At 29.8% G+C, this 12,075-nt stretch overlaps 3 protein-coding genes across 5 annotated transcripts in view; 2 read left to right on the top strand and 1 right to left on the bottom strand.

Annotated features, from left to right (window-relative positions):
- LOC106790332 (3-ketoacyl-CoA thiolase, mitochondrial) overlaps positions 1–2,127 on the top strand; it is a 3,045-nt gene extending 918 nt beyond the window's left edge. For both annotated transcript variants that reach the window (XM_014755142.1, XM_014755143.1), the window contains exons 2-8: positions 99–265; positions 378–509; positions 631–895; positions 968–1,143; positions 1,219–1,419; positions 1,509–1,663; positions 1,756–2,127. In XM_014755142.1, the coding sequence (XP_014610628.1) occupies positions 99–265; positions 378–509; positions 631–895; positions 968–1,143; positions 1,219–1,419; positions 1,509–1,663; positions 1,756–1,840 (1,181 nt within the window). In that variant the 3' untranslated portion in view covers positions 1,841–2,127. The remainder of the gene's footprint in view (positions 1–98; positions 266–377; positions 510–630; positions 896–967; positions 1,144–1,218; positions 1,420–1,508; positions 1,664–1,755) is intronic.
- Positions 2,128–2,599: 472 nt separating this feature from the next.
- LOC106790318 (odorant receptor Or1-like) lies at positions 2,600–4,301 on the bottom strand. The gene is made up of 2 exons (XM_014755117.1): positions 4,026–4,301; positions 2,600–3,800 (listed from the first exon to the last, which is right to left on the bottom strand). Exons 1-2 carry the CDS (start codon positions 4,299–4,301, stop codon positions 3,243–3,245), a joined length of 834 nt encoding a protein of 277 aa, XP_014610603.1. The 3' UTR covers positions 2,600–3,242.
- Positions 4,302–7,322: 3,021 nt separating this feature from the next.
- Positions 7,323–12,038, top strand: LOC106790333 (major facilitator superfamily domain-containing protein 1-like). 2 transcript variants are annotated; one of them, XM_014755145.1, is made up of 7 exons: positions 7,323–7,944; positions 9,585–9,861; positions 9,951–10,367; positions 10,450–10,761; positions 10,850–10,962; positions 11,165–11,403; positions 11,518–12,038. In XM_014755145.1, the coding sequence occupies exons 1-7, from the start codon at positions 7,791–7,793 to the stop codon at positions 11,566–11,568; spliced, it is 1,563 nt and encodes a 520-aa protein (XP_014610631.1). In that variant the 5' UTR covers positions 7,323–7,790; the 3' UTR covers positions 11,569–12,038. The 2 variants fall into 2 exon arrangements, with proteins under 2 accessions (XP_014610631.1, XP_014610632.1); XM_014755146.1 differs by having other exon boundaries at positions 11,165–11,331; positions 11,518–11,625.
- Positions 12,039–12,075: the final 37 nt, after the last annotated feature.

Below are 12,075 nucleotides of genomic sequence, written 5' to 3'. Positions count from 1 at the left end.
TATATAAATATAATATTAATTGTTTATAATATAAATAATGATATTCATTCAATGCTATTAGCTGAACTATTTATTTTTTACTTTTCTTTTGTTTTCAGGTATCTTTATTGTTGCTGCAAAGCGTACCCCATTTGGAACAATGGGTGGAATTTTTACGAATAAAAGTGCTACTGAATTAGCTGTTGTTGCAACTAATGCTGCGATGCAATCAGCAGGAATAAAGCCGGAAAAAATTGATAGTGTTATTTTTGGACAAGTATTAACGGTACATATTTATTATTACGTATATTCGTTAATAAAAAATATTTATTATAGTATACTCTCTCTTTCTCTCTCTTGTGTTTATTATACAATTAATTATTAAATGTAAATTATAGTTATCGTCCGCAGATGGTGCCCTTTTACCACGTCACGTTTTACTACAAAGTGGCATACCATTGGAAAGACCTGCACTTGGAATAAATAGATTATGTGGTACTGGATTTCAAACTATTGTGAATGCAGCACAGGTTGATTTTTTACAATAAACTATTATTATTATTATTATTATTACTTGTTGATGAATCATATTATATATTGTCATATATAAAAATACTTAAATGTATAGTAATTTTTGCTAATACTTTTCAGAATATTATATCAGGCGAATCAAGAATCGTTGTAGCTGGAGGTAGTGAGAATATGAGCCAAGTTCCATTTGTTGTAAGAGGTATTCGATATGGAACAGTATTAGGTCAAAAACATGAGTTCGAGGATGCTCTTTGGGCTGGATTATATGATAGCTATTGTAAATTACCTATGGGTCTAACCGCTGAAAAGCTTGGGGCAAAGTATAATTTAACCCGAGAAGAAGTCGATAAATTCGCTTTGAGGAGTCAACAATTATGGAAAGTCGGTAAGATTTCTATAATAATATTTTGTATAAATAAATAATTGTTGATGTTACTCAAACAAAATATTATTCTAGCAAACGATGCTGGTTATTTTAAAGAAGAACTTGCCCCAGTTACGGTAAAAGTAAAGAAACAAGATGTAACAGTTTCTGTAGATGAACATCCAAGACCTAAAACGACAAAAGAATCTTTGACAAAATTGAATCCAGTGTTTCAAAAGGATGGACTTGTCACTGCTGGTTCTGCATCTGTAAAAGATACTTCAATAGTTTAATTAATGTTTTATAAACGACATCGTAAAAATAATTCTTTTCATAATCTTCAGGGTGTCTGTGATGGGGCAGGAGCATTGATTCTTGCTAGCGAAGAAGCTGTCAAAGAAGAAAAATTAGTACCATTGGCACGTTTGGTAGGATACAGTGTCGTTGGTGTTGATCCCAGTATTATGGGAATTGGACCAGCCCCAGCTATACGTAATTTACTAAAAACTACAGGTAAAACATTGAACGACATCGAGCTTGTTGAGGTAAGATTGAATATAATTGGACTGTTATTTATCTTGTTATTATATTGAAAAACAAAGTTCTTCTAATTGTATATATTATCTATTCGAAGATTAACGAGGCGTTCGGTGCACAAACTTTGGCCTGTATCAAAGAGCTTCAATTAGATATTAACAAATTAAATGTTAATGGTGGTGCAATAGCGCTTGGTCATCCATTGGCTGCATCTGGTAGCAGGATTACTGCTCATTTGATACACGAACTTAGGTAAGTAAAACTATACATATATATAAAATGATCTTATTTTTATACCTTATTTAAAATATTTTTATCATATTTTATTTATCTTTTTATTACAGGCGTAGAAAAGCTGGTAAATTAGGTATTGGTTCAGCGTGTATTGGTGGGGGTCAAGGAATAGCCATTATGGTAGAACGGCTTTAAACAATTGAATATATTTTTTTATCTATCAGTTAAAAATCAAAAGAAGTAAAACAAACGCGCCAGAAGAAGTATAACTTCACAAATTTTTTGGAATAAAAGAAAAACAGATATTTTTGATATTTAAATATATTGTGATCGTATTTATGAATATATTGGTATATCTCTAACTTTGATATTTTAATCAGCCGTTGCATTTTGCAGTACCGTGAAAATGGAATAAGACATTCGCAAGATCTGTAATTGAACAATAATAAAAATTTATATAAAAGATTACAATACAAAACAAATTTAGCCCTTTGCAGTATAATCATTCGTTAATCATCGTTTGATCATGTATTTTTTTTATGGAAGTGTACATATATGTATTACACATACGTATTATATAAATGTATTAAAATAATTTTGTAAAAAAATTATTTTTTAATTGATTTGATATGTTTTTATCACAATAAATTAAATGAAATATTACCTCAAGACGATTTTAAAAGATAATAGCGATAAAGTGATTAATAGTGATGCCTAATAAGCGCAAAGGACTAAAAAAAAGTTAGAATGATAAAATGTCTAGTTCATTATATAAATATTTACGTTAACAAAAGTATTCAAAGATAACGTGAAAACCTTCCCGGCGCATAATGTAAGAGGTCGTTGAGCTCTGATTATTATTATTTGTAATGCATATTTAAAACGATTATTCGCATTCCACCAATCGTTGCAATAAGCTGCTCTACTAACATACATATTCTGTAATTATATTTATAATTTTTTATAAAACTCTAAATTTTAAATTATCAACGGTAAATAAATAATACAAAATGATACTTGCATGTAATTGCAACTCATTACCGTGCCAACAGTATATAAAAATTTGATAAGTCATGCAACACATATACATGAGCATACCAAAAAGAATAGCTGGAATATATACTCTCATCTGTAATCGATTAATCAATTCAAATCATAATATTATTATAATAATATCGACGATTATTCGGATAAAATAAAAAATGTACCTGCGAAATGTTAAAAGCTATCAAACAGATGATGATACAATTGACGAAAAATTGTAAGAGGATCATTGTACCAAAAATATTCTGTATCTCTTTAATGAAACTGCATATATAATATGAGAGAAATATATGTAACATTAATAATTAAATCGTATTTTTGCGGACGAGTGTCGACAAATAGTTGTCCAAATTTTTGATTTCTTTTTAAAGGAAACGTAATGCTGTTTAGTATACTATACCGATGCGTATTTTATCGCTTAGAAAGATAGATGTACACTAGCTGTTGTATACTTCGCGTTCGCAAAGCTAAACAGATTTGGATAATTATTTGCAGATACTCTTTCGCAAATGGTTAATATAATTAAAATATAATTTTTGTTAAATAAAATTAGTTAACGCACAAACCTGAATATAATGTTATTATGAATAACGCATTTCTTTAACATTTCGTACGGAACATCGTAAAGAATTTTTTGTTCATCAAAACAATCGTTCACGTTTTTTACAATATTAATTTGTTTTTCTTCTTGATAATTTTTTATCGAAGCTACGGTCTGACACAATATTGAAAGTTGACAACATGCAACAGTTATAAGCCCAGTAACTAAAGTATCCATAGCTACATTATGAAAACAAGCAACGAAGATAGCCACTGCCTGATGTAATGAAGTGATTTCAAAAGCTGGAGTAACAGTCACGTTGTAAGGATACCAACCTTCCATTGGTAATCTTCTTGATCTTCCAGCAATAAGATCTGCAATGGGTGTAAAACCCCAACATAGTACAGCCACTGTACCAAAACTTTGATAAGCTATATGATGAAAAATTCCTTGCCAAGTATAACGAGTTACCGTATCTCCGTAATTAATATCGTTTCGTGCAAATATATCATTTTTTATTATATTTAAAAGATTTCGTATACGTTTTTGCCGATGAAGAATTATTATTATCTATAATAAATAATTTTCTTCATTATACAGGATGATTCGTTTAAATGTAGAACTTAAATTATTTGTAAACTGTTTCTTATTTGAAGAAATGTTTCAAACATAAATTGTATGGTATCGCGAATAATAAACTATTTACAATTAATTTAAGCAATATATACACTTGGGTGAATCACCCTGTAATTAAAAACACCACGATGTTGTATATTTTTTTTTTTTCAAACGAACCTTATATGCATGAGTACAATTAGTCATAAGAAGAGTTGCTCCAGCAACTAATCTTCCTACATCGTTCAAACTCAATATAATATTAGCTATTTCGGTTAACAAAAAAATACCTAACATAAACGTGAAACTGCATATCGTACAAATGATATACAATGAACGATATTTTCCTTGAGGTGGCCAAGTTCCCATATAATAAATAATTGATAGGCTTACTTTTAAATGAAAATTTGGTTCGATCCGACGTAACATTGGTTTTTCTACATCGTATTCATTCATGTTCAACGTGACTATCTTATCTTTAGTTTTTACAATTACTTAATATCGAACTATAACTGAAACGTCATCTGTGATCATCTAGATCCTACAATATAATTCAGTAAGAAAATTTGATATTCCTTTAAGGAATTTTTAATTACAAGACAATCCGCTTAATTAATGGCTTTCATCATACATAACTGATTGAAGATTATAGAAGACAAAGATAAATTAATAGGTTCCACAGTTTATGCAATTATAGACCTTCAATGTTTCTGAATATACTATTCGATTTAGAATGAAGAAATGACTTTAAATTACAAGCCAGTAGATCGATATGTCGTGTAATTAAATATTATTATGGTGCCTTATTATATAACGTCTGTACTTAAATGTTGAAGTATATACCATTTGGAAATATCGATTAGGGTATATTGGAATAGAAGATGTAGACGATCTATAAACATTCTTTGAATTGATTGTTGTATGTCCAGTCGAGAGTCATAGATTCTAATAATGAGGATGGAGGGATGAGGGAGAAATGGGTGCTTGAACGAGCTAAGGATTTGATAGTGCAGTGGAAGGATATCTTACTCAATTACTCAGGTTTCTTTCTTTCTTTAACTAACTTCTAGATCAGCACATTTCTCAAATTTTACTAAATTATTTATTAGCTGTTTATAATAATTTTTATATATATTAATAACGTATTAATATATACAATATTATCAAAGAATACAGTATTCTTTCTTTTTTATTATAAATTCTATTTAATTTTTAGTGTATAAACATGTGTGTGTGCGCCTTCAGAAATGCATATATATATATATATACACATTTTAAAATGAAGCAATTTAAGAAAATCAAATAAAAAATAATCCAGAAGGTTTGATGATAAATCCAACGATGATCACCTGTAACAAGAAAAAAACTATATTAATCATACAATCAAGTGATATAATAGCCTGACATAATTCTCAGATGCACTTTTCAATTGAATTTTCTATTTACTTCTATCAGATCTCTATTAACCGTTGCAATAAAATTCAATTTAAACGCGTGATTTTACATTTACATAAAATATATATAAAAAAAGGGAAAAGTACAAATATTAAGTTACTAAAAAAAATAATATCTGTTAATTATTATGAACTACTTTTAAATTGCATTATATGGAAAAGAAAAATTACAAATTTAATAAAATACGATCACAGTAAAAAATCTTAAAGACGAAACAAGAAAAGAGAAATTACTTTAATATTCACCGAACGTTAATGAAGCTTCAAAATTTAATATTACGAAAATTTTAATATTTTTGACTCTAACTAACACATATGCATCTTTTTGACGATTTTGAGGAACACAAATTTGGTGTCTCAAGGAAATGGAATGGTCCATCATCTCCAATTAAAACTACAAATTAATGACGAGCAAAACAGTAATATAATAAAATATAAAATATGACTAGAGAGCTATTTTAGAAGAGTTCGAACTTGCTGTTGAACCTTTGAAAATAACTCAATAGTCTGTGTAGTTGCCCACTTGATACCACAAATTTGTGGGGGCCTCTTCGGCATAATGCCTCTTCTTTCTTCATGCCCTAAACTCTGCTGCGAGGCTTTTTCTAAGCGCATTTTACAATACAAATCGTACAGTTACATTTACTCGAATGCCTCAATAGATATTTGATCTAATCGATTGAACCTATTATGCACTATCAAATCCTTTGCTCGTTGTATCATGATTTAAAGGGATTTGCAATCATTTAAGAAATTCATTTCTATTTCGATTCTATCTCGAACTTGATAGAGTCGATATCAAATCCGCAAAACCTTTGATGAATTGATACTTTGTTTTAAGTATTATAACTAGCACTTCGCACTATTGCAATTTAGTCTTTAAAATGTCTCATATAAAATTCCAATATAATGAATAAAGTAAATAAAAATATTGCAAAGAAATGCATTGCATTTTTAGTATTATTTTTATTTTAATTCGATTATATTACTCTATAGTAAAAGTGCGAAGTGTTATTTTAATGTTCCTTTCTCTCCTTGGTTCCATTTAACTATTTAATATACAGAAACTAATTACTTTATAATGTTTTTTAATAGCTTTTATGTATTTTCAGATACCAGGGAGTAATCCAAACTTGTTTAAAATTAATTTTCATCTTATTTTTTTTTAGAATAGAATTAATTCTAATGCAAATACAAAAACAACAATGTATTAAATAATTTTTATTGAATATATTAAAGGATTAGTTTGCATGGGGGGTTAAAATTAGCACCTATTTAATTATCAATAACTTGTGAAATAATTAATATTTAGGGCATATAATTATGGATTAACAATGAGCTTTTAGTGAGCAATAAGTTGCATATATTAGTTTCTTACTATCAGATCTCAGTCGGTAAGATAAAGGTAGAGCACTACTATTACCGATATCGGCTTAGTTATGTTACTAGAATTTCAATATATTTGAAACTTTCTTATTTTCTAGTAACTTTTAATAGCAAGTAGTGTACACAAAGTGTATGTGTAATTAAATTTTATATACATTTAAAAACAAACAACAATTAGAAATCTAATATAGATATTTTGTTTTAATTATTATCTTTTTTTGCTTACAATCTAGTATTGTATGTAGTAGAGTACTGCTTTTAGATACGGTAAAACAGAAAACATCTAAACTTATCATATATTAATATTTACCAAATAACGGTTATATAGGGATCTTAACTGTCTAACTTTATTGCTTACTTGTTGCATTTTACTAAGATTGTTTAGCGCAAAATTTTTTATATTTATTTTCGAAAATTAGAAATGAAACTGAGTTAAATAGAAATAATTAATTTAGAATTAATCACTTATAAAATTAAAAATTACTCAATATTGGTATCTAGTAATGAATAATTTAATCGACGATAGTAGATTGGTCCGTTCGATGGACCAATAAGTGCATTCGAATAATTTGGCGCTACTGTAGTTTTTTTTCTAAATCATCTATTTCTTAACTAATAGCTGATTGGTTGGCGTTAGCTGCGAACAGATGGTTCACTCGTGTATAATGCGCGAGTAGTATTTGACAGAAGAGTGACAGAGGATGATGCTAACTTTGACAGGGTTATCTCGTTTAATAAGTTCAAAAAAACGAGGAATAAGCATATAATCGAATGAATAACTTTGATTTAATATAGTGACGGCTAACGGTCGGCCCATTGCATTGTGTTAAAATTACAAATTGTGATTAATAAATGCGTTCAAAGTTCATAACTTCTGTGATGACAAATTGGGCTTGTGCAAGAAGCGCAAAATCGTAATCGAGCCAACAAAACAACACCTGTAGAATTCTTCATCATATTTTCTTGGTTTTGTTTTAATTATATCATGAAGAATATCATATAAATAAATAACTATTTATATTGAAAAACAAAAAGAATATATTTCATTTGACGAGTAAACTTTCGACGATATCGACTAAACAGTGAGAAATAGAATCAAATAGAAATGGAGGGTGGAATCGTGGAAACAACTACGGACCAGTCAATTAATTCTATGACAAATCGTTCGGAGGATGAAATTGCTTTGCAAGGATTTTGTAGCCCAAAAAAATTACCTTACAGATTTGTTGGATTAACGTTAATGTGCCTAGTTGGTTTCGGTAAGATATTTTTATTAAATATGTAATACAATTTTTGTTGCCCTCGATCATTACAAATTATCCATTGTTTACTACGTTTTTTTTCTTTTTACGAAATGAAACAAAAGAATCATAGAAAAGAAAGCAAATAATATTCGTACGTTTACATGACATAGAAAATTGACTTCAATCCTTTTACGATTAGATAAATAAATATATATATATATATATATATATATATATAGAGAGAGAGAGAGAGAGGTCGAATAACAGGGTGCGCTCCGATCAACATTAATCACTATCCGTAGCGAGTAGATAGCCGTCGAATGCTCGCTTTCTAAAGCAAGGTGAAGGGGTGGCTGATAGATGGAGGTGATGAATGGCTCCGTGACGCGAGACGATCCATCATCTCGGGGTCGACATCACGGGAGCTGCCTACGGCGAGAGCTAGCAAGAGAGATTTCGCGCGAGAGGTCACCTCGGCTAATTCATCATCCGGTCCGTCGCGTTTCCCTCCTCCTCTTCCTCCTCATCCTGCTCCTCTTCCTCCTATTCCTTCTCTTCTTCATCCACCTCCTTTGCTTGTCCAAGCGTCGTGTGCCTCCTTTTATCCCACCCCATTTATAATACTCCTCCCTCCTCCCTCTTCCGCCTTCTACTTCTTTCCAACTTCCAGGCATCGTGCTGCTCGGTTTAACAGTTTACGTCATAACGGTCCTCCTCCTCCTCCCCCTTCTATCGAGAATTTTCTTCTCTCCACTTTTNTATATATATATATATATATATATATATATATACATATAAACTTTCTATTATTTTTTTTTTCTATTAGTATCTCCCATCATAGACATTTTTTTCTTTTCCCTTGCTTTTCTTTTGTTTCGTTATAAGGTTCCTTTTCGTTTATCAGCTTCCGGATGCGGTTCAAAGAACAAGTTTATTTTGTTATTTTTACTTACTTTAACTTTGTAACGTGGATAAGTCCTTAATTGCTTATTTTTTGTTTAGACAAGTGTACATGCATTTACATAGTACATATTTTCTTTTTTTTATAAGAGAACAAAGTTTGACGTATGGACAGTAGATTATATTGTGGAACTTTAATTCCACACAAAAAATCAATGTACACTCCTATAATCATTTCTTATAAAAATTATCTACACATATACATATGCGCACATATATATGCACAAACATAAATTGTAAACGTGCCTCTATTATACATACATAATATAGATGCACATATATATGTATATATATATTCATAAATATATATATATATATATATGTAGATACTTGTCGACGGCATAATGAAATTCCATAGAAATTCATAGAATTCCTTTCATTCTAATGACCTATATTCTAAGAAATATTTTAATTTTATGAATGACCTCGTCAAACACACGCATAGCAAATATCGTGATAAAATTCTACTTGTATATGCAATTTTATTCTCTTATCGACATATTTTCATATCAGAATCTAACATTTGATACCACTCTTCTTTTTATTTATATTTTATTTATATAGAAATGCTTGCAGCTGGTCAATTGATTAAAAAAGAATATTTTTTAAATGATTTTTTTTTTCTTTACAGGGGATAAGGATTATTTTCAGAATGATTTTTTAATTCAATATTTTTAATGCCTCGTATGTTTCAGGCTCATATTTTTGTTTTGACAATCCTGGAGCTTTGCAGGATAATTTCAAGACTGACTTGCAAATGTCAACCAGTAAATTTGTTTTACTCTATTCTATTTATTCCTGGCCCAATGTAATTCTTTGCTTCGTCGGGGGATACTTGTTGGACAGCGTTTTCGGTATTCGTTTGGGTACTGTTATTTATATGGGACTTACTCTGATCGGACAATTAATCTTTGCTACCGGTGCTATGATCAATGCATTCTGGTTAATGATGGTTGGAAGATTTGTTTTTGGGTAAGTTGTTAATGTAAATAATATATTACTAATTATAAAAATAATATGCGAGAATATTATAATATTATTTTATGTATTGAATTTGACAGCATAGGCGCGGAATCATTGGCGGTAGCTCAAAACAGTTATGCTGTACTTTGGTTTAAAGGAAAGGAATTGAATATGGTATTCGGATTACAATTGAGCTTTTCTCGTATAGGATCTACCGTTAACTTTTTAGTAATGGAACCAATTTACAAATATGTATCTCAGTATTATACCGGCCCAGAATGTATCGGCGTAGTTTTATTTCTTGCTTCTATTACTTGTGTGGGTTCTATGATATGCGCTTGCGTTTTGGGTCTAATGGATAAATATGCTGAAAGATTGTTAAGGCGTGGAGAAGGACAAGAACCAGAAATTGTTAGTTTAAAAGATGTTAGAGACTTCAAGCCTATATTTTGGTTAATCACTCTCGTTTGCATCGCTTATTATGTAACAATCTTTCCTTTCATAGCATTAGGAAAGTAAGTGTTATTATTTTAAATAGAAAAATTGTATGATATATAATAGATTTAAGGAAACTATGGTTTATATCTTTCTTTTCAGAGTATTCTTCGAAAGGAAGTACGACTATGATCCTTCAAGTGCAAATACCGTTAATTCTTTGATTTATACAATATCAGCGATTGCTTCTCCTCTTTTGGGTTATTTAATAGACAGAATTGGAAAAAATGTATTTTGGGTTTTTCTTAGCATATGCGTGACTATGGTAGCACATGTGCTATTAGCGTTTACATATGTGAATCCATATGTATGTATGATACTCATGGGACTTGCATATTCCATACTTGCTAGCAGCTTATGGCCTCTGATATCTCTCGTTACGCCTGAATATCAATTAGGGACTGCTTATGGCATGTAAGTGATAAGTGCTTAGAATGTATTAACTTGGAAAATTTAAATTGTATATGTATGTATATCAAATCGTTTTTATTCTTTTACTTAGGGCCCAGGCTGTACAGAATTTAGGTTTGGCTATAGTTTCCATTTTAGCTGGAATTATTGTTGATAGAGGCGGTTACATGATGCTTGAAATTTTTTTCCTTGGATGGCTTTGGAGTAAGTTTTTATAAATATTATATATTATTTTATTTATAGCCATTCTTGATCAAAAACTTAAGAATGAATACAATAGTTAATATAATACATATACCTTAATTTGTTGATTGCACGTTTATTATTTAGTTTCTTTTTAACTTGCTTATTTTATAATATTTATGAATGAATTTAATCTTATTCAATTTCATTGATTTCATTGTAGTATCCTTGATAACTGCGGCTGCAATTTGGGTCTCGGACTTGGCAACAACCGGTGGCTACTTGAACATGACACCAGGACAACGCGAAAAATACGAAGAAATTCGTCATACTCCCGAAAGCTTGGAAAGAAAGAAACTATTGTCGCCCGAATCTACTTCGGATTTATCGGTAGATGATATTTTGCAACCCCAATCCGACATTAGTATCAGAAATCGCTATTTATCTCGTGTTGGTGCAATGGTAACATAAAACAACATATATTTTTTTTTTCAAACCAAATCTTTTTGCTTTATTTTATCAAACATCAACAAATCAAACGTTATTACTTAATTTGATTAAATGATATTTTTACAGGTACCACCGCATACTACAAAACCACCGGCTGTTCATCGGCCAATACGATGATGCTCTGCATTTAGTTAAAAAATGTAGATGTAATTTTCTTTTTGGAAAAACGATAATCGCTAAAGAAAGAAAAAAGAAAAACAAAATAACATTCGCTGTCTTCCTTCTAAATAGTGCTAATCTGTGATAATTTTTTCTTAAAATCATGAGATAATATTTTTTACTTTGGATGTCTAATGTTATTTGAAATGATTTGCAACTAAATCAATCGATTGATCAAGATTTTATTATTGTAAAATCGATGAAATCATTTTGGTATCGGGCATAAAACAATAGCAACAGCCATAACGACAACGTATTAAGTGTTGACACTGCGACATTAATTAATTATGAATAATTGTAAAATTTTTCTCTTTTATAATCACATGTTTATGAAACAATTTTAACTATGTGGGATTAATCTCTGTACTTCTGATTTGGTTTGCAAAGACGTTGTTACAATTAGATATAAGATAATTATTCGTTAAATTATCTATATACTTATGTATGTATGTATATATATATATA

Source organism: Polistes canadensis, unplaced genomic scaffold (assembly GCF_001313835.1).
Source record: "Polistes canadensis isolate GaletaPanama2010 unplaced genomic scaffold, ASM131383v1 scaffold_230, whole genome shotgun sequence".
Classification (NCBI taxonomy): Eukaryota; Metazoa; Arthropoda; class Insecta; order Hymenoptera; family Vespidae; genus Polistes; species Polistes canadensis.
This window is presented reverse-complemented; position numbering and strand designations above follow the sequence as displayed.

Bases quoted from the DNA above. Each gene is read 5' to 3' on its own strand.
- LOC106790333 (XM_014755145.1), top strand. From the start codon at position 7,791: ATGGAGGGTGGAATCGTGGAAACAACTACGGACCAGTCAATTAATTCT. The intron at 9,862-9,950 runs GTAAGTTGTTAA...TGAATTTGACAG, and splicing joins GTTGGAAGATTTGTTTTTGG to CATAGGCGCGGAATCATTGG. The intron at 10,963-11,164 runs GTAAGTTTTTAT...ATTTCATTGTAG, and splicing joins TTTCCTTGGATGGCTTTGGA to TATCCTTGATAACTGCGGCT.
- LOC106790318 (XM_014755117.1), bottom strand. From the start codon at position 4,301: ATGAATGAATACGATGTAGAAAAACCAATGTTACGTCGGATCGAACCA. The intron at 3,801-4,025 runs GTTCGTTTGAAA...TATTTATTATAG, and splicing joins ATTGTACTCATGCATATAAG to ATAATAATAATTCTTCATCG.